Below are 27630 nucleotides of genomic sequence, written 5' to 3' on the forward strand. Positions count from 1 at the left end.
TTAAATTGAGAGTACTTTTTGTCCCAGGTAGGTTTCACCGGTGACTCAGAGGTTGATGAGCTACTGCAGTTCATCTTTATTGTACTGACCACTTCACAGAGTGCAGCTCTGCCTTGTTGGTGATTTCCAGACACAGGTCATGGTAATTGCTTTTTGGAAAGCAGCAACTCTACCGTCTTTGCCCTATTTCTGCTGTCGAAAAGTGAGAGCGAATTGAAGCCAGCAACATTTTTTTTTTAAAGAAAAAAAGTAAATTAAAAAAAATCTCTGAATCACTCTTCCGGTGACTCTCCCTCTTTTTTTCTCTTGCAGATTACCCGTCATATTAAAGCTGCAGCAGGTGTGCAGTATGAAACAGTTGGAACAATCTGCTTTTCAAACAGAACTTCACAAAGATTTAACACACTGACACAGTTGACTCGGTTATACAAGCAGTAGAATACACACTTTGCAACCCTGGATGTACTGTGAAGTTTACGCCAAATGGAAAAAAGTGCAGACTACAAACTGAACATCAGTAAGTTCAAATGGAGGCGTACAAGCTTCCTCAAGCCTCTTTGTGTTCCCTTTAACTGCAGCAGAGTGCTCTTGTAACACCAGCAGCCGTCAGATTGTGAAACACATTTTACCCTCTCGCTATACTGACCATGCAAATGACCTGGATTCTGCATGTAAACGTGAATCAGTACATGTCTGTATTTCAATATTCGTCTCCTTTGCAGTGTATGTGTTGTAAGGGAACAGCCAACTATGTGTTTTAAGTAAATGTTACTGTAACTGCCTGATTATAAATAGTAAACATATTTATTAATTGTTTACGACAATTTATTTCTATATCCTATATAGTGGTTTCTCTCTCATAAAGAAGCTCTCCTCTCTTCTCTGCTGGTTTACACTTGAGCAGATCACAGGCACAAGCTGCTGCAGCCTTCAGGAAGCATAAAGCGTCTAAAAACAGCACCATCTAGGGTCCAGATACCGTCACTGCAGCAAGGAACTGGTCCGAGAAGGCAGAAGAAGGATAAGATATTGTATCACTTATTTTGCTGTAACTTAAGCACGACAAGTTCTAAAAGGAGTCCCGGACTAAACGAAACGGGCATATTGTCACAAAAAAAGAGCTGAAATGGGGAGAAACAACGTTTCATAGTCACCGTTATAATTGTCTGACTGTTGCAGTTTTTACACTAAAATCAAACAATCCGAGAAAGTCTCTCGTCTCCCACCTCAGTGAGGAAACCACATCCTGTGATACAGCAGCATGCGGGGATTTGCCTTTTTCTGGGTCCTTGAGTTCTCCTTCCTGCCTCCAAAATACTCATGTAGTGAGAGGGCCGTCCTGGCGCCCGTGGAAAGGAGTGTGGAGGCGAGAGGGTCAGTGGTGATTCCTCTAAACCTTTTTTTTTTTTTTTTCATCACACTCATTTATATGGGCATTTGTTTATGTAACTGTGCCTGCAGCGGCCTACGCCTCCCTCTAAAGGGAGCTCTGACAAACCAGAAGGTGTTCAATGTTCAAATAAGCAGGTGCAACAACTTGCATGTATAGGTTTATAGGCATTACATTAATGTTATTTAGCATGTTATGTGTATTTTGTCATTAGACCCACATTATCTACATGCACATGCTAACACTCATGGCTCTGGATACTGAGCAGCTCTGGTAAAGCAGCTGGAGGTTAAAGAAACTGCAGTCCAGCAGACAGTGAGCAAAGAGACTCTCTGTTTGTGGTCTCATTTGCAGAGGGTCAGGAAACTTTCCCCCAGAGGGACTATCACGGTTTGTTCAGTTCATCATATTTAACATCAGTTTATTGACACAACTCGTTGTTACTCCTGGTCCCCTGAGGCCCCTGTCCGGAAGAAGGATGGTTCTTGAACATCAGGTCAAACTCTGCTCCTCACGTGCCAGTTGTCAGTTTATCTGATTACAGAACTAGACCTACATCCATTTTGAAGCTCTCTTTGGAAGAAGTAAGGAGTGAAATGTGAGCTAAGATTTACCAAGAGGATTCTTTTCTTGGGGCCACAGATGATGCCTGCTAGTTTGTGAGTGCAGAGGACTAATATCAAATGCAAGCTAACAGCAAGGTTTGGTGATTGCACGTCGTTACATCTCTACAAAGTGTGATAATGCCTTTTAAGGGATATGATCCACAGTGTGAGGAGACAATACAAATGTGGGATCAAGTCATTTGTGACAAGCAGCTCTATGTATGTATGACTTACTCATCATTTATGAAGTGGTTTTAGTGACACATTTTACTCTGAGGCTGGACACACGTGTGAAGTATGACCAGTTTATTTTTCTCTGTGCCAACGTCATAACCCTGCTTGTTGACTCCAATCCAAATGACAAATGCAATTTTGCTGCAGCTGTTCTCACAACTCATAATAATGCATCTTACTGAGGGGATTTGGGTCGGCTGTCTGCACACTGATATATCCGCGCTGTGAGGATGACAATAACGTGACAAGACGCGGTAGTAACTCTACAAGACACATGTTCTGCACTAGCTTGTAAAGAGACAACTTTTTAAATGGCTATTCATTGCATAAAGTGACAATGTTGATGATTAGAAGGCGTTATACCTCTCACTGTTTACAAAAGTATCATAATGACACATTGTGTGTGATGTGATATATATATATATATATATATATATATATATATATATATATATATATATATATATATATATATATATATATATATATATATATATATACACACATTCAAATATAACACTATGGGGGCTTGATTAATTTAATTGACTCTAATTACAATTTTCCAGAGCCTATGTCTTAAAAAGCATACATTAGCGTTAAGTTCAACAGCCCATAAACTATGGAAATTTAATTAACAATGATATAAAGAAGAAGAAAGCAAAAATCTCAAATGACTTTTAGAGGCTTTATCATATATTAATAGGCTATGTTTCCCCAAGAGTAGACGTAAAGGCTTTTTTTTGGAAATAATAAATGTTTGTGTTGACTGAACTCAATCAGAAAACCATTATGTCTCTGTAATACTGGCACTGTGTGGAGTGTCCAAATTGGCTGAAAAAAATCAAGCATAATTTCCCGTCCTGCAGGTCACCGTAACCACCAAGCTATAAGGGGAAGAAAGGCCCTGCCCAGGACGAATGCATGTTCTGACTCGAAGAGTGCATGTACCAGGCAAAAATAATTAACCAAGGAGGAAATTACTTTTTCAATTCACATTACTGTAATTTCCCCAACAAGTCGGCTCTAAAAATCCCCATGCCACCACAGAGACTGTGGGACAATAAGGAGGAAGTACAATGACTGATGATCACTCCTAATCAATTCCTCTGTTTCCCTGACTCATATTATTGCAACAGTTATGTATCATCTCTCTCTCTCTCTCTCTCTCTCTCTCTCTCTCTCTCTCTCTCTCTCTCTCTCTCTCTCTCTCTCTCTCTCTCTCTCTCTCTCTCTCTCCCTTATAGCTTAGGAGGAAACGAACCAACATTACACTAATAGGCGAAAGCCCACGTTAGGTTATCCCTTTCACAGTTTGAGAACTACCCAGATCCGCCCACATCCCCCAGAGAGAGAGAGAGAGAGAGAGAGAGAGAGAGAGAGAGAGAGAGAGAGAGAGAGAGAGAGAGAGAGAGAGAGAGAGAGAGAGAGAGAGGAGGGGTGCATGGAATAGAGGATGTCACCTTAATTCCTGTGTGCACGTGTTTGTGTGTGTGTGTGTGTGTGTGTGTGTGTGTGTGTGTGTGTGTGTGTGTGTGTGTGTGTGTGTGTGTGTGTGTGTGTGTGTGTGTGTGTGTGTGTGTGAGAAAGAGAGAGGGGGAGACAGATAGACAGACAGAGGGAGGGAGCGCATGTGTTTCCTCTCCTGCATTACTGAACCGTCCGCGCGCCTCGCCTCTACTTGTTATTGGACGAGGAGAGACTGTCAGCGATGACATCCACCGGAACAGGCGCGCGCTCTCTGCACAGCCGAGTTTCGAGAACACCCCAACATGAATATTCAATAAATGATTGCCTTTGAATAAACCCTAAGGAGATAACATCTGTATTCCATAACCCTTTATTCACACAATTAACTGGCCTGGATACAACATTGTCTCAAAATATATATGTGTATTAAATTAAATGCATTGGAGATAAAACTGTTTTTTTGTGTGGTAATTAACACATTAGCAATAATATTAATATTGCATGACATATTATCACATTGCCATGGGCTAAGCAACATGTGCCGTGCAATGTTCGCACAATGTGCATCTCACTGCATGTCACTTGAACAATGAGCTTCATCTTGTTTCATCTCCACTGAGCTGCCTGCACACCGAGCCCGCTGATCCTCTTTCCGGTACCTTTGGCTCGACGTTGATATCTGCGTAGTTTGCTGTTCGTACTCGTTTGTCTCTGTCCATATACAGATCCCTCCCTTCTCTTCACATGCAAAGCCCCTCCCCTCCCTCCCTCCTCCGTGCGCTGACATAGTCACTCTCGCACTTGCAGACGCGCGCGCGCGCTCGCTCGCGCGCACACAAACACTTCTCCCCCGCACACTCCCCCCGCCTTGGTGCTGTCTCATTCACTACAGTACGCCATCCACGCACATGACTCCGACTTGGAGCAGGGGGGGCGGGGTAAGATATATACTCGGCGAGGAGGCCACAAGCTACACTGAGAAAGGACCCGCTTGCAGTGCAAGGACCACAAGCAAGAAGACTCCGAAGCCGGGAGTAGAAGTACCAACATTTATCCTGGAGCCTAGAGAGAAGAGACAACCGATACCACAGTTTTTTGGTTCGACAGACTGTCTGCTGGAGCTCCGATACGACCAATTTGTCATTTCGCTATACACCAGTTTCTCTGGACATAGCGGTTAAACAAGGTTGGTAGTAAACTCTTTGGAGTTTGGTTAGAGTCACTATTATTTCTTCGCTTGTGAGAGTGGACTGCACTGAAACTTGGGATCGACCCGTCTGGGGTCGAGCTTGGACCTGGCGCATCCTTTCTGCAGCTTTGAACACTGCGAAAGTTTCGGCCACGTCTGAAGACTTCGAGTCGAGTCAGACTTTTTAAGACAATTCTCAGCGGCTGCTACCCGAGACCAGCTGCAACACACCTGGTTGACTGGATAGAGAGCCACTACATAAGACGTCCAAGACACGTGTTGAAGGTAAGGAAAGACGACGAGCCTTTCTTTCGTGCCATTGCCTTTTATCTGTGAATGCATGTTTCCTGTGAGATACTGGTTTGTATGTTTAAGTGTAGATGCATCGGACGTTACAAAGTGAGGGTGAGTGCATGCGTGTTGTCTGCAGCTTCGGAAGTTTGTTTCAGCAGATTTGTCTGCAGAGAACTCGTCCGTCGCTGTCCGTGGTGCTGAAACTCTGCACCGGCTTCGAGCAGCGGGCATCTATTGCATTGCTTTTTGCACACATTGGAGCTTTCTGATCACCAGAACGTCTGTTTCGTTTCAGATTGGATTTATTTATTGGTAGTTCCAACACCATAGTGTACCATTAATTTGGTGCTGTAACACCCAGTGATGCAAATCGGTGAGAATATCATAGCTGCAGAGAGTTGGAACGCAGCAACAGGTTGCTGTCTCGAACTTTCTGATGTTCTCGTGTCACTTAGATAACTTGACGTATTGGGCAGTGGCTGTGGAAGATGCAACAACGTATCGACCTGCATGATGTGAATCCATGAAGTTTCATGTCAGGCATCTGCTGTCCAATGAGGATGCATTTGCAGTGATGTCTTTGATCATCCCCAAACATTTCTCCTTTTATAGGTGATTAAATGAAACACTGCTTTGATCACGGTCTTTGACAAACTTGCACTGCAATCAGTTGCTAGACTGAATTTAAATGTCTCTGCTTATATCCATTTTCTTTAAGGAGGGGAATAGTCCTGCATTGTAGAATACTCCATCAAGACACACCACGATACATGTACATGCCTTTTTAAAGAAACCTGAATCTGAACAAACACACATATTAAACTTTGTCTCAAGTGTCTGTCAGCAATCTGCAGTGGTTTGTTTAGTTTTGCTGCGTGTTGTTTTTGCTGTCACATGGATTTGCAGCAAAGCGACCAGTGGTGCAATTTCCTGCACACACGTGCAAGTATTGGCACCGGGCACAGCAGGAGAGAGAGCGTGCGCAATTTGTGCATGACGGATGACCTGTAATGGCTGTAAACTTGGCTTTTATTCAGTTCGCTTCAGCAAAAGAAAGCATGGCAAAGAAAGGAACGAGGTCATTCAAACAGAAATTCTATTCACAATTTACCGGTGTGGCTGTGAAATCATACCACTCATAGCAGGAGTTCAGATGTATGCATCAGACAAATAGTTATCAGTTTGGCTTAATACTTGGAATTGAGGTTGCTATATATCTTTTCACAGCTTTCTGGTTCAGTCCTGCAAATAACTTAACCATCTGCACATAGTTTTCTGCAGCCAGTAGAAAATCCCGCATCTCATCCAATGCCTGCACATTTCTAATTTGCAACTTGTTTCTCTTAGTCATACACCTGAGATTAACTGTGTATCTGTGCTGTGACAGGCTGCTGCAAAACTGTGCACGGAAGCTTAAATGGAGAGCATACTGCTGATGGCAACATTGCAGTTCTTTACAAAAAAAAAAAGAAACCCTGTCTCCATACAACAAACAGCTCACTTTTTTGGGTGCTTGCTTTGCAGAATTGTTGTTGACGACAGCAAACAAATGATCAAAAGAAAGGAACAAAAAGGTCAGGAGGGAGGGAGGGAGGGAAAAAGTGAGAGACTGTGAAAAAGAGTTCTCCTACGACAGCTGGACCTCTTTCTTTTCACTGTGTGCCTCATCAGATGCCCATTCATGGAGCTTCCGGTGGTTGGGAGGCGGGAGAGATACACCCACCTACACAAAGCAGAAGTCTTTGCTGTGTTGCTCACGTAGAGAGGAGAGATGTGAGGAATGTAATTATGAGTTCTGTTCCTGAAAAGTGCAGGTGTTTCTCACAGTGAATGTCGTTGTAGGCATCAATTGTTCTGCAATGCCCCTTCTGTGATCGACCCCTCGGACACATACAGAACACGCAGGCATGTATTTGCAAGCATTAAATAACATCTTTTTTCATACGGACTTAACTGACTGCTCTACGTAAAGCAAAAATTACAGTGACAAAAGAAAGAATAAAAAAGAAAACACGAGGAAAAGGGAAAAATAATCCTGAATGCCTGGTAAAGATGTTGCTGAGCAACAGTGTTGCGTCCTCTCCTCTGTGCTCCCAAGAGCATCTAAAATCATTTCAGTCAGTCCGGTCAGGTACAGAGATCTTGCTATTTACTCTGCTCTCTCTCTCCAGGCAGGGTGAGTCATTCAGAGTTTAAGTGAAATTCACATAACGTAAGTTTGCAGGATGAATTTCGTGCATCAAAATGCATCATTTGAGTTTAAGGTTTTAGTGATGCATCTTTGTTACCCTGCATGCATTTGAATCAATATGCATCTAAAGTGACATTTGTCACTCTAGATGCATATTTTATTTAACTCTGGTATGCAATGCAGAAAACATTTCCAAAGCCATTTAATGTGCCACAGCAGTGTATGCAATCACACTTCAATATGGATACAAAGGAATTCATTCTCTTGTTTACTGCTCAATAGGAGGAGTGCATTGCACAAATAGTGGAACTAATGGGCGTCTGTGGTTGCTAGTGGCAATGTTTCTATGGACGTCAGACTGACGCACACGATTCGCAGTGCAGTTCGGTGTGTGGGAGGAAAGAGCAAGCGCTTGGAAATACCAGCCTGCTGTGAAGGACTGTAATTGCAGTGCTGAAGCAATTATGTCCCCAGGAACTGGATATTTCAGATCACTCAATCTGCCCCGAAACACTATGATACTGATCAGCGGCAAATCCCTGATGCATGAATAAGTGAAACAAATAAGTGAAACAATAGGTCCAATTAAAATGCATCTCTTAAATATTGGGGGTGAAAAACATGCTTTTCATATACTGATGTGTCGTGTTGTGTTCTGATTATTCAGATGTGGATTTTTCCCTCTTTTTTATTCCCTGTTTCTGTGCAGCTCCTTCATTGACACTGTCTGATTCCTGAAAGTCTACAAATCCAACGGTTCTTCAGAGGGGTTTCACAGATCCATTCAAATACCTGAAGCAAGTGCAGTAATTTGCATCAAGAAAGACCTGCTCAAACCAGCGATCACAGAAACAGCAACGACACCATAAGCCGACCCGATGGCGTGGTCAGCTCTTACCGGCCCCTGTGTGGCCCTCGCCCTGCTCTTCTTCGGTTTGACCTCCTGCACTCCCTCCGGCCCGGCCTCTTCCACCTGCGCCACCCTGGAACAGAGTCGCTTCTTCGGCGTATTCTCCTCGACGACCACCCTGCACTCCACGCCATGCTCGTGGACCCTGCAGAACCCTGATCCTCGCCGCTACACCGTCTACATGAAGATTACCAAGCCAACCGACTCCTGCGTGCCCCGCCAGATCAAGACCTTCCAGTTCGACTCCTTCATCGAGACCTCCCGTACCTATCTGGGCATGGAGAGCTTCGACGAGGTTGTCAGTCTGTGCGACGCGTCGACCACCATCACCTACCTGGAGTCCACCAAGCAGTTCCTGCAGATCCGCAAGGTGGCGGCGAGAAACGGCGTGGAGATGTTGGAGGGGCAGAATGACGTCAGTGAGTTCAAGGCTGAGTTTCTGGTCGTGGGGAAGAGGAACCCGAGCATGCCAGCCTGCCAGATGCTGTGCCTGTGGCTGGAGAAGTGCCTGTCCAGTAGTACCCATGATTATCCCTGTGGCATCATGAACACACCCTGCCAGTGCTGGGAAGCCCCAAAGAGGAAGCCAGGGAGCTGCTACAGAGGCGGCGTCTACGTTGAGAAATGCCTTCCTGTTTCCCGTGACAACGAACGCGATGCTGAGATCATCAGTAAGTTTCTCACATGTTTGGTTATTTACTTCTAGATTGAACTTGAAAAACAATGAAAGAAACGTGTAATTCTCCCACAGTTCTTCAAAATCTAGTCTTTGAAGAAACAGACACAAAGTATTCTCCCCTCCCGTTGGCTGTATGGTTTTGTAATGACATCCATTAGCTGGTTAAGGGGGATCGTGTTCTCAGGACACCGCGGCTCTGCAGGCGGTCTCCAGCCCTGTTTTCTCCCCGTGTTTGAGTGTTAGGAGATGCACGGGGTAATGATCCATGTGTGCAGAGCAAGGGCGCAGGCGGAGGATGTGCACTCCGCCGCCACAAAGTAATGAGAAGTAAATGAAAGGTGTTAGAGTAATTGTGTGTCTTCAGGCCTCATTGGCAAGACTGCCTGAACCGCACACTTCTCTCCATTTTGTCGGAGGAATGCGTGTTGCGTTCAACGCTTGGCAAGGAGTCGGGGCTTTGGGGAGGGATAGAGGGCATGTTTGTGTGCTCGGTTGGGGGAATTGAAAAGAGCACAAAGACCTCACAGTCAGCTGGCAGCGGAAATGTAAGTGCGGCTCTTGTGGCTGTCATAGCAACGCACCTGTCAGCCTTACACACCGCTCTGCACCGGTTCACACCGAGTGGTAAAAAGCAAACAATTGCAATTTCAAATGCATCAACTATCATCCTGAGTTTTCTGCACATCGAAAAATGATACTCATTTTGTTTTTTTGTGTTTGAATTGATAGAGGGAGGATAGTTGCTGGGTCACTCTTTTGCTCACATGAAACTTTCTTTTTTTGAAACTTTGTCGCTGGGAAAATATGAGTTTCCAACCTTGCTCAATACCTCTCCTCCCCTTATCTCTCCCCGCAGAGGGCTGGGCTGGTTGGGGTCGCTGGTCGGTGTGCAGCCAGGAATGCGATGGTGGAGTTCAGGTGCGCAGCCGAGCCTGTCAGCCCGAGGACAACGTGTGCGAAGGAACCGTTGAAGAGGGACGGGCCTGCAACCCTCAGCCCTGCATCGGTAACCCCAACGGCAAAGAGCGCAGCAGGAGCCAGGGTCTCCGAGCCATCGTCGGTTTGAAGAGAGACAATGCTGAGGATTCTCACTATGGAGTTGTTGCACCCCAAACAGGTGAGAAGAAGTTTTTCTGAATCGATGTGTTACACAATATCTGCATTGAAAGAGTTGAGAGCATAGTGTGCTGACCCTGTAATTCATGATTTTTTTTTATCATTTCTTTCAACAGTAGATTCTAAGACAGATGAGTGGACCCCCTGGAGCGCTTGTTCCATCACCTGCGGAGAGGGCTGGCAGAGTCGCACTCGCGTCTGCGCCACTTCCTCCTTCACCACACAGTGCACCGGACCACTGCGGGAGAACCGCCCCTGCAACAACACAGCCGTCTGCCCCGGTGAGTGCCTGCTTCCTCACCTCTCAAGTGAGCGTGACAGAGGGAGAAAGGGAGAAAAAGGTCACCGTGAGCTTGTCAATTTTGTCACTCTTTGAAGTACAGTCTGGAGGCGCAAGCCATTATCCCTTAATGATTTCCCTCAGCACCAGTCAAAAGGCGAAAGTAGATCAAGAGAAGCAGTGAGAGAAGCATTTTTAAACTTCCGCTCATTGAAAGCAATATAAAAGCAAAGTAAATCTCCCGTATAGAGATCATGTGAAGGACTGCTACACCTAGTGGAGAGTTTAAAAATGTGCCTGTTTGCTGTGTGCAGCCTGCAAATTCAAAACAGAAGTTGCTCTGCAGAGCTTCCGTCTTCATAGTATCCTCCTGTGTTACCCATGTGTAGTGGATGGCGCTTGGGATGAGTGGACCCCCTGGAGCCTGTGCTCATCCACATGCGGTCGTGGTTATCGTGATCGTACCCGCACATGCAAGCAGCCCCAGAATGGAGGAGAGCCTTGCCGCGGCCCAACAAGACAAACCAAGTTCTGCAACATCGCTGTCTGCCCAGGTGAGTCATGGAATTCAACTTACTGCAGACTTGTGGTTTGATGATTCACAGTGTGATGCGTAACAATTAAGATTAAAGTAAAAAGCAGATCCCATGATTTAAAAAGCTACAGCATTATTATTGTGACAGTTGATTCTTGTATTACCGTGTTTAAACATCCGTGACACATTGACACTTCAGCTAACTGATGCTACGACGAGCGATGATTAAGCCACTCATTGGCCTCCCCATCATCACAAACAACAACTGCAGTGACAGGTTGACATTACATCTGACGCATAAAGCCTCTTTGGGCATTAGTCAGCGGCTTTATAATAACCGCATGTGACTCATGCTGCGCTCATGATCACCAAACATATTAGAAGCTTTCTTATTCTTCCACCTACTCGTGTGCAGAAAAGAATTGACTCACTTTTGTTCTGTGAGTGTTTTCACACTTTTGTGCCTCCAGCCAAAACAGGATTCCTCTATCTATCCAACAGTACATTTCTTTGTTGCAATTCCATGTTACCATCAGCAGATGTCTCTGCGCTACAGCTGAATTACTGTTAGTTTCCCTGGATTTAGTTTTGAGCACAGTGGATCTGAGGATTAGAGACACATACAGCCCATGCTTGAAGGACAGATAACCAAGCTCCAACTCTCTGTTTCACATAAACTTGTCTTATGTAGGTCTTGTGAATCGTTATAGCATTTCCTGAGTGGGACGTGGTGTCTGTGGCCTGAAGGTCCGTCTTCTCCTCGCGCTCGCTGTAACTCTCCGTATCTGTATTTGTTTATCCTCTGCCTCCCTCCAGTGGACGGATCCTGGAATGAGTGGTCTGTGTGGAGCCCATGCACCACGTCTTGCTCCAACGGCACCATGCAGAGAATCCGAGAGTGCAACGGGCCGTCCTACGGGGGCTCCGAGTGCCACGGCAGCTGGAAAGATTCAGCCACCTGCTTCCTGAAAGAATGCCCCGGTAAAATAAACAAAACAAGAAAAACAAATTCACTCGTTCAAGAGTGACTCTCCAAATAAAAGATCAAATGAATTGGCCATGTCGCCGTCCAGAGTTCATGGTATGAAATGTCCTCTTTAGTTGATGGTCGCTGGCATGCGTGGACCTCTTGGGGAAGCTGCAGCAAGACTTGCGGTGGCGGCAACCAGCAGAGACAGAGAGTCTGTGAGGGGCCCTTCTTTGGTGGAGAGCCATGCCCCGGGGAAAAGGGAGAGCAGAAGCGTTGCAATGAGAAGAGATGCCCTGGTGAGTGACTCCATTGCAATGCACAAAGGTGGCCACACCACAATATGTTTCATTAAGCAAAGAGAGTACTTATCCTTCCACTTATCCTTATTACTCTATAGAGCCCCATGAGATCTGCCCTGAGCAGAACACCGGAGATGTTGTGTGGAAGAAAACCCCCGCTGGAGACATGGCTGCCGTTGTCTGCCCTGCTGATGCTGCAGGTACACACACAGCGATAATAGCGCTATGCTCCGTCTAGTTTCCTTGTACATGTTGGACTGTTTATCATCCTCCATTATGCCAACTACAAGTTTGTATTTTCTCTCATTAACAGGTCTAATTTTGCGCCGGTGCACCCTGGACGCTGTAGGTCTTGCCTCTTGGGAGAGCCCAACTCACATCAAGTGTGTCTCCAAGAACTACGAGAACATTCAGATGCTGGTATGCCCCGCATATGGACCCTAATTAAAATGTTAAATGCCTCATCTGTTGTGTCCTCACACGGCTTATTTCCCAGTAGTGAAGTCAAACCAGCGAATGTCAAAGATTCAGATTAACCTGTCGACCTTTCTTCTGCAGTCGAGGGACTTTAACTCCAAAGCGCAGATGGGGCAGAGCGTGGACGGGGTCGCCGAGGTGATTTCACGCCTGAGATCCTCCTCCGATGAGGGGGCCAAGTACAGCGGCGACCTCTTGGCTGTCATGGAGATCCTGAGGAACACCACTGAACAGTACAAGGGCACCAGTCTGAGATTGAGTAACGCTGATGTTGAGGTAAGCGAAACGTGTTCGTATCAGTGAATGATATAATGCAGCAGTCTTTGACACGTGCTTCTAAATCAGCTTTTATTGGGTACCTTCTCACACTTCTGCCTCCATTTAATGATCTGCAGAACTACGTCCAGACGATCAGCAACTTACTGAAGGAGGAACATCGTGACAAATGGGAGGAGGCACAGCTGGTACGTGATAAGAAAGTGTGTGTGTGTGTGTGTGAGTGTGTGCCGTGGGATGAGTTTGTGCAGGACAAATTCAAAGACAGTGTTGTCGAGCTGTGCATTAGAAGTTTGGGTGAAAAATGTGAGCGTATCAATGGCTGGTACCAAGTGCTGAAAGAATCTCAGACAAGTACAACACTAAAAGCATTAAATTACATTCCAACTTATCCTTCAGTTTGTTCATTAGTCATAGTTATAACCGACATAAACAGGACTTTGACTTGTTTGACCACCTGTTGATGTACTTTTCTCAAGTCAAATTAGTGTTACGTTGAGTGATAACAGTTCATTTAAGGAAGTTCCCTGAGAAAGATAAGCACGTGTAGAAAAGTTAGACGAAAAACAGACTCCCACTGCGGCGGGTAAACACATGTCTGTTCACAAATTGGAAACTGAATTGCGAATTTCAAAGGCCACTGCGACAAGAGAACACTCCAAGGTGAAAGGGGAGCGGGAGAGAGAGAGAATGAGAGGAGTGAGATTGAATCAGGGAGAATCACTACTCCCACTTAGCAATCTGTGAGTCTCTATGCCGTCCTACGTACCGATGGCTGTTGTAAGGAGACACGGACAGCACATCGCATGCGAGCACACACCTTTCGCCCACATCGCTGCAGTCCTGCGTCAGAGACACGCACGTCAGGCAGCCCTCCCTTCCACCGAGTGAAAAAACCTGAGTATGAATCAACAGTCTGCCCATTTATGGCCTTAAGGAAGTTCTGCAGTTGCATAGCAGCAAGCGTTGTGGTTTTTCTTTTTTTCTTCTTGTTTCACTCCACTGCTCGGAAAGAATAAGTACACGCTGATCTGACACAAGAGTAGGAAATCTAGATATAGGCACGTTATCAATAAACGGTGGTCTCGCCAAAATGCTCAGTTATGTTAATTGTGTAAATTGCATACCATGGATGAGCCCCTTTTTACCCATTTCCCCTCATTCTAACCTTTCCTCTTTTCCCTTTCTTTTTTCCCCCTCTTTCATCCAGATGGGTGCTAACATTAAGGAGTTCCTCCGCCTTGTTGAGGACTTTGTGAACATGATCGGTATGCAGATGAGCGGCTTTCAGGACATTTACGAAGTCACCGAGAATTTAGGTGAGCCCTAATTTCCCGCTGCCAGCTGCTCTCCCCTCATGTCTAGTCAGGATGATTTGTCCCCTCAGCAGCCAGAGAACGCATCAATCTTAATCTCGCGTGAGAATCTGAGTCCATATAGGCAGCAGCAGAATGCATCAGTTATCGCTTTGACAGTGTCAAGTCCATCAGCTACACCACATTACTTGTGCCATCTCCAAAATGTTGTGCAAGTAGCTTTTGCATTGCACACGTGTAAGCTACACAAATTCATCAATCTGTCAAATTCTGTAAATAACTGTGAACTTTACACTCTTGAGTCACTCTCTGTGACTTGTGTGACTGTTCGGTCACAGTGAAGGTGACATTTTCTCAGGACGTAATTGAGGATGACTACTCCGCTCAGACACACATGACACATCAAACCAAAATGTCCTTGGCATTATTCGACTTTTCAACCAACACTGTGTCCCAAAAAGCTGTGACCTCTAAGTGCTGCTGACTAACAAAGCCTCCCATCTCTCAAACTCTGTCCTTCTCAGTGCTGAGCATCCACAAGCGCCCGACAACCACAAACTCCAACTTTACCTTCCCCGTGAAAGGCTGGAGGGGCATGCTGGACTGGGTCAGGACCTCTGAGGAGAAGATCTCAGTGTCCCGTGACGCCCTGTCCATTGAACAAGCTGGTACGACTAGACAGACATTGTTTTCTGCATCAATGCACCTATGTGCAGTCTTGTGAATTTGAGTCTAAGGAGACTTTTTCGCTCTTTCCAGATGGCAATGACGCTTTTGTGACCGGCATCGTCCTCTACAGAAACCTCGCCTCTATTCTGTCCTTCCAAAGGTAATTTGATTGCTCTGCTTTTAAATGAATCCAACTGGCCCTCCGTGAAATACATTTTATCGTCACCAGATGGCGCCTCACTCACTGCACATTTACGCCTGTGATTTCACATACACTTTTTATTGTACGGCCTTGCGGAGTGCTCATGACAAACCCTGACCATATTGATTCAACCACAATGACTCACGTGGACGACACTGACTGTGTAATGTTCTCTTCCTCCGCAGCAACTCCACCCTCATCAACTCCAAGGTGGTGACAGTGATTGTCAACCCCACCCCGTCTCTCCTGTCCACCCCTGTCGAGATCGAGTTCCCACACCTCCGCAATGTAAGTCCCTAATGGTTACCCGGTCTAATGGAGACCTACAGGAAATATCAACCCCCCTTTGGGTGTTTGCTCGGCGCGGTGCACAGACAGAGCCTGACATTCTGTTGACATTTGCAGTGTCACCGTGACTTTTACTTATACTTGTGTCGGTTGAAACCCGGCAAAGATCACAGCTAAACCAAACGGCCAGTTGGCGATGATGAGAAATCATGCGCAGTAATTAGTCCCTGCAGCTGAGAAGAAGCTGCTTTTAGTTGAGCGTGTGCATTACGGCAGAGGGTGGCGAGAAATGTGGGCAGGTGGCTGGCAGCAAGTTGTTGCATCTCACACGTTTATAGTACGCCACCCCAACCTACGCGTTTCCCTTTTCTGCAGAGAATCCTCACACTGACTTCTCCATCTGCCTCTCTCTCTTTTTTTTAGGACACCATGAATGAGACATGCCTCTCTTGGGACGAGAGTGAAACGTAAGTGTTGACCACAGTTGTTTTTCTTCTTCAACGCGTGTCCAACCATCACTCACATCTATTCTCTGTCCCATGTGGCCTTGTAAGCCACTCTAGCGCTTGTTGTTGTTTGTAGACGACGTCAGTCCCGAATCTGTCACTGCATATGAACATGCAATTCATGTGCCCCCCCCCCCTTCATGAAATACACTCACCGGAGAGAGCGAGCAATAGTGTTTCATCCTGTTTTCATGTCAATGGTTGGAGGACAAAGCAATGCCACAACATGGTGACCCATCTCTCCCAGCCAGAAGCACTCGGCCTCCCTCGGCTGTCTGACATACTTACTGCATGACACACAGACATAACTGACAACCTCAGTGATCCTCAGTGGTTCTAGTTTAGGGACACTTCACTTTGATCTTCACTTTAAACGAACCACATTGTGCGGAAGGAAAAACTCACAGGCATCACTTGGAACCTCATTACATCCATCAGTGAGTAAACTCACCGCAGCGTCCTTATAGGTCACACTGCGGAGTGTCAATCTAAAGACAATGACAGCCCTCCCTCCTTCGCCTCTAAGTTATGTTCATATGTCACCGCCGGGGTTAATGACTTTGGCGCATGGGAGTTTATGAAGATGCTTAGATGCATTTGAACAACTTATGACAGGAGCTCCTGCTGGCCTTGATCAATCAGCCCCAGGACCACTCTGCCCTCCTGAAGAATACACAGGTGGACCATTAGCATTTAGATGGTTTTGTACACTTGTGGCGGACAGATAAGAAATGAAAACGCAACTGAATGCCCCCCCCCCCCACACACACACACACACACACACACACACACACACACACACTACACCTTTTTACATAACCAGAGTCCAAGCATAAGCAAAAGCAAAAATGAATTGAAGGAGAATCTATACCTCTGGATGGAGGGCAACGTGCCTCTGGTCAAATTAAATTCATTTTTGACAGCGGATGTGATTAATGCGGGGATAGAGACAGTGGAGAGGAGGAAGCTCTGGCTGAGAGTTTGGGTTCAATGCTTATTTGCAGAGCTGCATATGTCTGATAACAGATAATGCTCTATTAGCTCCTCCACCAATGAGCTTTAACCAGATGGATACAGATAAAATGCTCTGCAGCTTTTTGTGACAAGAGATAGGGAGCAAATGATCGGGCCACACTTGCGTCTTTTGGCTGTCTTTGCATCACGCAACATTTAATCCATCTGCATGATACGACGGCCGGAACATAACACACATTAAACTGTTCAGCCAAGCCTGCTTAGATTCCATTCCAGTTAACCGCCACGATGACTTTGCCCCGCGGCCGAGCGCCCATGACGCTCTGCACCAGGCTGGACTAGACCGGCTATGATGCCCCTCTATATTCACCAGTCAGTCACAGCCTGAGGGGGCCGCTCATGGCCTCGACCTCCTCTGGGCTCACCAGCATCTGCTGCTAAACCCCAACACACAAAGGCAGATCTCAGTACAAGTTGGGAACAAAATGTTGGGGATTCTGGGATCAGAGTATAAGTGCATCTCATTTAACGGATGGCCTCAATGAAGCCCTTATTCATTTTAGTTTTAATCCATTAGGGGAAGAAATTTCGAGGATGATCACCACAGATATTTTAGAAATATGTGAAAAGTAATTTATATTTTGTTTTAGACCGCACAAATGCAAACAGGAATCAGTGTGAGTGTAGATTGTGGAAGATTCTCTTCACATTCCCCTCCATCTTTGTCAAAAGAGGGAACATGTTGTCCTTTGTCCCCCCAGTGCACAGGCCAAGTGTTGCCAATCATCTCATGTCTGCTGAGGAAAGATTGCCCACAATAAGAAACGATTCAGATTATGCTAATAATGAGATTTATGAAGGCCTATCATCTGGTGCAGGTGGCAATTAATCACTTAAATGTGAAAAGCCATCATCAAGGCTTTCCTGCATGAGATATACAACACCTCGGGTCATTGGAAATAATATGTATTATTCTCACACCGGATCACACATATTTAAGTATTAAAATGGTATATAGGAATGTTTGTATCTGCACTTGGCTCAATAATTAACATGCAACTCCGATTGGCCATGTTCGAAATGAATATATGTTGTCCACCATACAGACTATATGAGAAAAATGTGACATTCACATGAGAGATTTGTCAGAGCTCCCCTCTCCTAACCCGTCCTTTCCCTCTCCTTCCCTCCTCTTCTGTGTGCAGTTCTTCTCTGCTCGGGTCTTGGTCTGCTCGCAGCTGCAGAGCGGTCCCCGTTCATTCATTCAGAACCAAATGCGTGTGTGACAGCATCTCCACCTTCGCCATTTTAGCGCGCGTCAACTTCGACTCGGTAAGTCTTCTGTCTTTTAAAACAATGTGATCGTGTGTTTCTTAGTCAAACATGGCTCTTAAATGTCTCGCGTGAATGCGGCGCAGTGTGAACGGACACAGGACTTGTTGTTTTCGAGCGGTTCGCTTTGGCGCTGTCCGCCAGCGGCTCTTTGTCTCCGTGCAGGTGCTGCCGATCGGAGAATTACGGCTTTGCTGCTAATGTTGAGGGGAAACAAGCGAGCAGAGCAACATGTTGATGTGGAGGAATTTAATTTCGGTTTTAAAACGAGGACGTGATGAACTGCACAATTGGCGTGTCGACTGTGCACGAGCGCATTAATTGGTGCTTATTTGCTTGCAATCAGCTGCATAATCGACTGTGCATATATATCTTCGCCCCTACGGGGAATAGCTTATGCAGTTGCATGCATGAAAAATATGAAAAATGGAACCTTTTTTTTTTTTTAATTCAATCACTCAAAATGACTTTTTGATTATTGTGTAATTGGAATAATTTCCGATGATGCATGTTTTGTGTAAATGCATGTCAGGTTAAGTAAACAGTGTTAGTGCAGGGGAACTTGTGTGCTCCGGGTGCTTTGATTACCGACATTTGTCATTACGCATCGAGGTATTTCATGCGCAAAGACAATGTGTGATTTTCCCCGGTGTTGGCTCGAGAGCTGCTCTCCAGTTGCCGTGGCAACGGCTTCTGCAGCACAAACTGGGCCTGTGTGATTCTTGATAGCTGAGATTCTGATGAAACACACACACACACACACACACACACACACACACACACACACACACACACACACACACACACACACACTTAATCTCTGAAAAGCAGCCCATCACAAAGGAAACTGTCTGTCCATCTCTGCTGTGCATCTGACTGCTGCTGCAAATCAACAGATGTCTATTAGTTTGATGAAATGCACATTGTAAATGTGCATTTGGTTAATGTTCTCCTCTTATTAAGTGTGGCGAAACAGCTCATGAATATAGACTGCAGTGTTTTTCTGCTGCTAAGCCCATTCTGCTGCTTTTCTTTCTCCCCAACCTGTTGTTTACATGTAAGATTTGATTTGTCTTGCTGTTGCCAGTCTGAACAGCGCCTCCCATATTTGTCATAGACTGCACATACCCCCCTCCTTTCAACCTCCCGCAACAGTAAAAAGGCAGCTGCGCCAATCATTCCAGTCAGCCAGTATCTCAAAATTCTCGATTACATCCCCCCCCCCCCCCCCTCACCCAGCCTTCCTCATCCCCCTACTTCCTCTTCGGCCACAGCAGAGAGGCTGAAAATGCCAGAGGCAGACCAATGAGAAACAGACGTCTGGTAATGCATAGATGGTTCCTTCCACCTCTTCCAGCCATCCTTTGATGTGTGCCATGGACATTTTCAATAACGTCTTTCTGCAAGCCGTATGAAGAGCAGCAGCGAGAGGCAGAGAGAGAGAAAGAGAGAGAGAGAGCAAGAAGGTGTGAAAAACAGTCAGACACTGCAGCGTCTTAGCGCTCATTCGATATGGTCTGATTTCAGGAGTCCTGTAGCCTCATGTGTGCTAAAAGCATGATGGTCCAGAGGGAGCAGCACACACAGTTACAACAGATGCCCTTGACCGCTGGGTTAATCAGATAAAAAAAAAAAAAATTCAGCGGAACGTCCGCGTTGGTTACGGGTCTTTCTGCACGTTTGTTTAAAATGAGAACATGTGATTCGGTCAAGGACGGGCAGAAGACATGCTTCATATTTAGGTCAATCTGGCTGTCTGGATTTCATTCAGAGGCCCATGGTGCAAGCATCAACCCAGATATAGAGATTGGGAAGGGAGGGAACAGAACATACTGTATCGCCCTTGTTATTCTTCTCTCCCCAGACTCAGTAAAGGCTGAAGCAGAAAGACAGCTCACCGCACCGCTATCATGCCATCTGTTTTGGGGCGCTTCTGATGTAGTTGGATAGATTTTTTAACAAATTTGCCACACTAAATTAGTCTTTGGCTGCCCGTGGGCCGGACTTCACCAGCTGTGCTTGGGTATCAGAAAAGCCTATGTGGAGCACATTTTGAGGTGGAGAGAAACAGTCATTGGAAGCTCAGTGTTGCGCCATTTAAATCCACGACGGCAAACGTAGTTGAAACCATCGCTTCAGTTCACATACGCTTGCAATATGAGAATTTATGGCCATCATGAATCAAACGAAGGCCAAAGCAGTGTCTGTTCCTTCCCCCTCTGTCTGTACTAATTTAATACCTGCAGATGTATTGGATCTTAGGACATTCTCACCTTTTTGAGCCACTTAGCACTTTCTCACCCTTTCCAGCCTCAATGCATTATCAAAAATATAATCACACATTTGTCAATTTGTCATCCAGCTCGCCCGTTTTGCACTAGTGACAACTTGATCAGCGCTTGATGAGAAACTCAAAACCGTATTAAAGCCATAGAGTGTAAGACGGATAAGGATTACGGACGCAATGAAACCACACAATTAGCTGCTGGGAGTTTGCACGTGTCATAGCCGGCTTTGTGAAGTCTCAAGGAGCTGAGATTTGTGTGTGCAGCAGTGACCCATCGGCCCTCTAGGTGATCGAGCAGCAGGAAAAATGGGCAAAAGACGATCCCTCCTCGGTTTCCTCCACCAGAGATTTGGTGCAAGGGCTGTTTGAAACACGGGACGGTCACCGCCGCAGGCAGTGGCAGTCGCTAAGCTGCTGTCAGAGATCAGAAGGCAAGCTGGTGGCAGATTAATGCTCAGGTGATAATGGTCCACCTGTCCACTCCTGCAGAGACGGACAAGGAGCTGCTTGTCGACCCAGAAACACCAGACTAGTGGAGGGGAAAAGGGGGGGTAGGGGGTAAAACACAGCTAAAGGCGAGAGTAAACGAGGAGCTCAGGATGTCCGTCAACGATTAGAAGGCTGCTGTAGCAGCTCATACTAATGACTGACCACAGCAACCCCCTGAACTGCCCCCTGGGAATTGAACAACCCCCCTCTTTGCTCAGTGCAGAAAGAGATATGTGCAGTATCCTCCTCGCCTCATTTGCTGACTCAAAAGCTCACTGGAGATACGCAGTGACCCTGACCATTCGTTTGGTTTGCCGCTCCATCTTTCTGACGTTCACCTTGGGGTCACCTTGCCTCAGCCGTGGCCTGATTGTGCCATTCAACTGTTTGCCTACGGGGAGCTGTCTGCTCTTTCAGATAGCGCACACCCAGAGGCTTTGCTGTTGCACGCACGCGTGTGTGTGTGTGTGTGTGTATGTGTGTATTCCCCTCAGATCAAATGTGTGTTTTTTTTAAAAATCAGGTCTAAGAGGCATATTTGGTCTTGTCTCCTCTCTGCAGATCATGGACAAGGCACTGCTCCCATCCGTGACTCTCATCGTTGGCTGTGGGGTCTCGTCTCTCACCCTGCTGCTCCTCATCATCATCTACGTCTCCGTGTGGAAGTAAGTAACCCCACCAGCAAGGTCCGCCATGTTGGCCTCTAACATTATATGCTGCGCACTCTGGTTTCCCTCTCCTCTACCCGCTCATCCCTAAACTTGTTCTTTTCCTCTCCCTTTTCCAAACTCTAGGTACATCCGCTCCGAGCGCTCTGTTATCCTCATCAACTTCTGCCTCTCCATTATATGCTCCAATGCCCTCATTCTCATCGGACAAACTCAGGCTCGCAACAAGGTAAGGCACTCTTCCAGCAAATCCTAACCTCTCTTTTAAACCTCTCTGAAAATCACCGCTTTGGGGATTTTGGAAGCAGCAGCGCCAATGACACAGATTCCTCATCTTTCCTCTCTATCCCTCTGGGCTCCCACAGGTGGTGTGCACTCTCGTTGCTGCTCTCCTGCACTTCTTTTTCCTCTCCTCTTTCTGCTGGGTGCTGACAGAAGCTTGGCAGTCCTACATGGCTGTCACTGGTCGTCTGCGCAACCGCATCATCCGCAAGCGCTTCTTGTGCTTGGGCTGGGGTAAGAGCACCTGTCTTTCTGTTCAGCTCTCCTTTTTTTCCCACCTCGGTTGCATCATTTTTCTCGCAAGCTTTTTATCTTCTCAGCCTCTAACTTGTCTACCTCCCCTTTGCATATTTTCTATCTTACAGGCCTTCCTGCACTGGTGGTGGCTGTGTCTGTGGGTTTCACCAAAGCCAAGGGATACGGCACTGTCAACTAGTGAGTCTCAGCCTTTTTTTTTGAGCTTTCTCTTTTCTCTGCATTTACTCTGAAAAGCTCTTCCATCAGCTCAGGCATTAATATTCTTCTCCTTCTCTTTTGTAGCTGCTGGCTGTCTCTTGAGGGCGGGCTCCTCTACTCCTTTGTTGGCCCTGCTGCAGCTGTTGTTTTGGTAAGTTTTCTGACTTTGGCGTCCCAATCCATCACAATACGTACATAGTCTGCTTGTATAAATGCATTACCTATTATTACATTGTCTCATCCATTTGTTTTCCCCTTCCAACCACAGGTGAATATGGTCATTGGTATTCTGGTCTTCAACAAGCTGGTATCCAAGGACGGCATCACCGATGTGAAGCTGAAGGAGAGAGCAGGGTAGGTCTTATTGATCGTCTCTGTACACCAGAGCATTGCGCTTATCGCCCTCATCAGTGCCATTACAGGTATATTGATGATGTGCTTTGATATCAAGCCTCACAATCAAACAACAGGAGGGAATAGAGCTCTGACAGCAGAGAAACAGAAGTCTAATCTGTTGTTTTTCTCCATGCAGAGCATCACTGTGGAGCTCCTGTGTGGTTCTGCCCCTCTTGGCCCTCACCTGGATGTCTGCCGTCTTGGCCATCACCGACCGCCGCTCTGCCCTCTTCCAGATCCTCTTTGCCGTCTTCGACTCTCTGGAGGGTTTCATCATTGTCATGGTTCACTGCATCCTACGTAGAGAGGTAAGGAACAACCTTTAGATGAGATAAAGTAACAGAAATATAAAGGGATGTTGTTTCTAGTTGGTTGTTTTTCTTGATGAGGTCACTGCTGTGATCTGAATGCAATTTCCTGACGTTTTTCCTTCATCCATTAGGTTCAAGAAGCTGTAAAGTGCAGAGTAGTCGACCGCAAGGACGACGGCAACGGAGATTCTGGCAGTTCCCATCACAATGGCCACGGCCAGCATATGGTAAATTTCTTGGCGTATTGCCTTTTTAATGTCTTGAGTGCCTTTTGCATTTGATTCCTAAATGAATATGTGCATACATTTCATGAACTGATAGAATTTTTTTTGTATTCTTTTATCAGCAGTCTGACAGCGAAAAGGATGGAGATTCAAGCAGACAAGGTGAAGCCCCTTTTACATCAGCGCTTTCCTCATGCTCCTAACCATTTTGCCATTTGCATTAACATTTCTGTGAGCCTTGCACTTAAAACATCTGATCATGCATAAAAAGAGAACATATTTATTTGACCAATTTTTCAAGCATGGCATGGTTCTTTATTGGTTTTTAACTCTCTTGTGTCAATTCTCCTAAAAGGAATGAAGAGCTCCTCTGAAGAGAAAATGCCTCCTCCTCAGATGCCTCTTCCCATGGGCCCCAACTTCCACACCCTGCCATCCAACCCGAGTAAGAGCCACATGCAGGCAGTTCCCGAATATTCCAGCCACACCCTCACCCTGAAGAGAGAGAAAAGCCGACTGACGGGAGGAATCGACCCATCCTGCGGGAAACCTGTGTACGTCTGCGAGGGGGAGCTTTTCCAGCAGCTGGACGCCGATCTCGCTCGGGCCCAGGCCGAGGGAAGCATGTCTGACGGTAGCAGTTACGTCCTCATGCCCAACACCACCTCCACCCTGAGGTCCAAGCCCAAGGATGACCAGATGAAATACAACATCAGCGTGGAACAGATGCCACAGGCCAGACTGATGCACCTCAGCGGGCCCTTCGCCGAGCCCCAGGCCGCCTTCGGGATCAAGTCCATCCCCCACGACCAGGTCAGCGTGTCGTACTCGGAGAGAGACTCGCCCATCCAGAACATCCACAACATGTCCAGTGAGTCTCACATCACCCACAGCAGCCTGGAGAACACCTTTGAGTCCATGAACTCCATGATGTCCAAGAGTGAGACCATCTCCACGCTGTCCATGAGCTCCTTGGAGGTAAGAGGAGATGAAATAGTGTTGCCTCTTGCAGAAGACTTGTTTTATGCATTCTTCATGCAATGTACCTCACATATTTCTGAAACTAAACCAACTTTCTTTGTCTTTTATTGTCTTTGCAGAGGCAGAAATCCCGTTATGCTGAGTTGGACTTTGAGGTAAATATTGTTTGGAATCTGTCTTTTTAAAGCATTATGAATGAAATGTGATGTATATTAAATGTTTTATAACAGGCTTTTTATGCTTTGAGAGTAAAACGTTCTTTTTTTTCATTGCCTTCCCTAGAAAATAATGCACACAAAGAAACGCCACCAGAACATGTTCCAGGACCTGAACAGGAAGCTCCATCATGCCGAGAAAGACAGGGAGTCACCTGCTTCTGACAGCAAGGTAACATATCATCATCATCACATGACGCCCATCGCTCATTTGCATTGCATTCATTATTAGGAGATGCAGAACAACACACGTGAAACATAACAGAGGCAATTCTAAAGTTTGCCTCACTGACCTTTTAAAACAACCAGTGATTTGTGTATTGAACTATGGTTGTCATTACTTTGAGGTCATTTGATTAAGGATGTATTCTGTTCCTTCCTTCTTACAGTCTGTGAGATGGAGTGTGTCTTCAGGAGGAAGTGACAAAACGAACCACAGTGTGAGTGTTTATATACAAACTCACGATCTCAAATTTTACTGCCAGACAATTAGATATTACACTTGCCTCAAGGAGGAATAATTTCCCCAAATGACAACATGACTTTTTCCAATATTAGAAAAGCACCTCTGATGTAATGAAACCCATTTCATCTTGATTAAATCAGTAATTTGCTATGGGCTGATGGCTGACACCAGTGTTAAAGTGCCTCCTCTTTTTACCTCAACAGGACAAACAGCAGGGTCCTCTGGAGAGGCCGTGGGAGGGGGTCCGGGGAATACAGCAGTCGCCCCCTGCATGGGTGCGTAAAGACCTGGAGCCCCTTGCCGCCTCGCCTCTGGAGCTGCACTCTGTGGAGTGGGAGAAGGCCGGCACCACCATCCCTCTGGTGGGACAGGACATCATTGACCTGCAGACAGAGGTCTGAGTGGGAGGAGGGGGGCTCGGGAAGCCACCTGATTTCACCTCGTTCACCTTTTTTGGTTTAGGAATGGGATCCTTTATGGATAGAGTAGAGGAAACCGAGGATGGGAGAAAGTAGGTCCCAGAATCAATGTCTTCAAACCCTCAACCAGAGCAGGAAGGAAGAAAGAGAGAGGAGGAGTGATGGAGGAGTGGATGTGGTGGTGGGATATTTAATGTAGCTTCTCTGTGAGGACCTAGTGTCAGAGTGCTCTGGATGCCAAAGGGTTAGTGGAGCGATCAGTGGTTTCCATTGACCAGGACTGGCTATGGTTCCATTAACGCTTCACTGGGAGTTTCCTGAACTCTTCAGCCTGGGTTCAGAAGATGTGGTCGACATGTCTGTGCTTCTTTTTTCCTTCAACTCGACTTTGGAGAAAAACAAGTTGATGTAACGCGGCGTGTCCTCCCCGCTTCTCGGGAGGAACAACCGCAAACTCTTGACTGCTCCTCTTCCAGCCAAGTTCCCTTCCAAAATAGGACGAAGCAAGAGAGCATACGCGACCAGTTTCATGCTTGGAGTCCAACACACTGCACTTTGGTAGAAGGGCACACCTATTTTTTTGTGTGTGTTTGTTCGTACTGCTTCACACCTGAACTGCTTCAAACAGCCTAAAATGAGCCTCTTCCATGAGAGAAAATGACTCTTCTTCTAGAGAGCTGGCTTAATCACATTGGTAGAGCTTCTCACTGCTGTTTTCACCATGGTTATTATTATTATTATTATTACAATAATTATTTTCAATGTTATGATTAGCATTGTTATGGTCTTTATTGAGTTTATAGCCTATATTTTTATTTTTCATCCCCCTCATGACTGTCAGGCACAAATTCTATTGTTTTTGTGCTGTGACATCGAGCATTAGGCTCCAAAAGAGAAAATAAATTCAAAGCATCTTCAATTGTGAGCCCAAGTGGACTGCATCGGGACAAACATACAGAGGAAGGATGGAGGTGATTAGATACCCAAAATGTCCTGACTTCTCCTGCATTCTGCGTCAATACCAAAACACCAGCACTAGGATAAACACAGACTCTCACAGAGGAAGAGCAGTGCACCCTGGGGAAACGCTGGGTGGGAAGCCACCCCTCTCAGCTGGCACAAGATGCAGGCTCTTCCATGCCGTACATGTGGATTCAAGGGGTCAGCGAGACCTTTCATCAGTGCCCTTTTGTTTCTCAGCCATGCAGGACTCCTGGAACCGAGCAGAGGCTCCTGGCGCTGATATGACTTCCAGTGCAGCGCCAGGTCCTCCAGACTTCAACACATTAGTGTTTTCAGCCATCAGTTTGAAATAGTGCAATACGATGGGCGCTTGATGATCAAGCAAGACTGATATTATGATTGAGGCAGAATTTTTTTCTTACCAATGTTTCCACACTTTTATACCATCTTCCTCCTATTTACAGAGCATATAGATGCATTCTGAGAATATTGTATTACAAATCTGTATTAGTAATTCAAGGAATTTATTCGCTAGAGATTTGTTAGCGCAAGACTCCATATTTGGAGTTATTTGTGTAGATAATTGTACTTATATAGAATGAATGATAGACTATGAATATAAACTGTGCTTCAGGATATTTGTTATTACTCTCCGCTTTGTAGCGATGGGTAATTGAACCTCATGTCTCCGTAACAGTATGTTTTTGATAACCTTGTGAGTAACTCGATAGTATGTACTACTAGCCAAATTCCCTGTCCCATAATAGTCCTATGTCCGACCCTCAGCCCCAATCATACCTCGAGTTACTTCGACTGAATTCCCATTTGTATTCTCTTGTCACGACTTTGTTTGTTCTGTTTTACCTCCTGTAAGTGTTCAGTTTTCATAGCACAAAATGAATGTGACTTTTTTCAAAATAAAACACAAATATATAACATGAAGAATGTGATCCTTGATTATTTATTGGAAGGCCAATGCAGTACAATGGTGAAATACAAGTTGCAGATATTTAAAGGACGACAAATGGACCAGCACCTAAAAATAGTAAAAGTCAAAGCGCTATGAAACAAGCTGAAATTACTACATGATTGATTTATTAATTTCCGGGCAACTAAATGCAATGTGACAATGTGCAAAAAAAAAAAGCTGATTTTAAACTCATGCCGTTTTGAAGCCTCTGGCAAACATTTTACTGTCTAAATATACTCGCGATTTGCAGGTACAAAAACCGCATCTCTTAAGATGATAAAAGTGCAATTTTCCTTTGTTCTA

At 45.7% G+C, this 27630-nt stretch overlaps 1 protein-coding gene across 5 annotated transcripts; it reads left to right on the top strand.

Annotated features, from left to right (window-relative positions):
- The first annotated feature begins 4684 nt into the window (after positions 1 to 4684).
- On the top strand, positions 4685 to 27288 carry LOC137784750 (adhesion G protein-coupled receptor B1-like). 5 transcript variants are annotated; one of them, XM_068575643.1, is made up of 31 exons: positions 4685 to 5170; positions 8080 to 8951; positions 9816 to 10076; positions 10192 to 10356; positions 10745 to 10909; positions 11707 to 11871; positions 11992 to 12156; positions 12258 to 12359; positions 12473 to 12579; positions 12718 to 12912; positions 13032 to 13100; positions 14123 to 14231; positions 14753 to 14896; positions 14988 to 15057; positions 15285 to 15387; positions 15811 to 15854; positions 18074 to 18200; positions 21538 to 21641; positions 21771 to 21873; positions 22010 to 22160; positions 22292 to 22361; positions 22467 to 22533; positions 22651 to 22736; positions 22915 to 23086; positions 23221 to 23316; positions 23436 to 23475; positions 23669 to 24291; positions 24414 to 24449; positions 24577 to 24681; positions 24899 to 24949; positions 25179 to 27288. In XM_068575643.1, the coding sequence occupies exons 2-31, from the start codon at positions 8249 to 8251 to the stop codon at positions 25374 to 25376; spliced, it is 4596 nt and encodes a 1531-aa protein (XP_068431744.1). In that variant the 5' UTR covers positions 4685 to 5170; positions 8080 to 8248; the 3' UTR covers positions 25377 to 27288. The 5 variants fall into 5 exon arrangements, with proteins under 5 accessions (XP_068431744.1, XP_068431746.1, XP_068431745.1 ...); XM_068575645.1 differs by having other exon boundaries at positions 23439 to 23475; XM_068575644.1 differs by having other exon boundaries at positions 10195 to 10356.
- The last annotated feature ends 342 nt before the right edge of the window (positions 27289 to 27630 follow it).

This window comes from Clinocottus analis, unplaced genomic scaffold, assembly GCF_023055335.1.
Source record: "Clinocottus analis isolate CAN_PGR_092001 unplaced genomic scaffold, fCliAna1.0.p SCAF_14, whole genome shotgun sequence".
Taxonomy (NCBI): Eukaryota; Metazoa; Chordata; class Actinopteri; order Perciformes; family Cottidae; genus Clinocottus; species Clinocottus analis.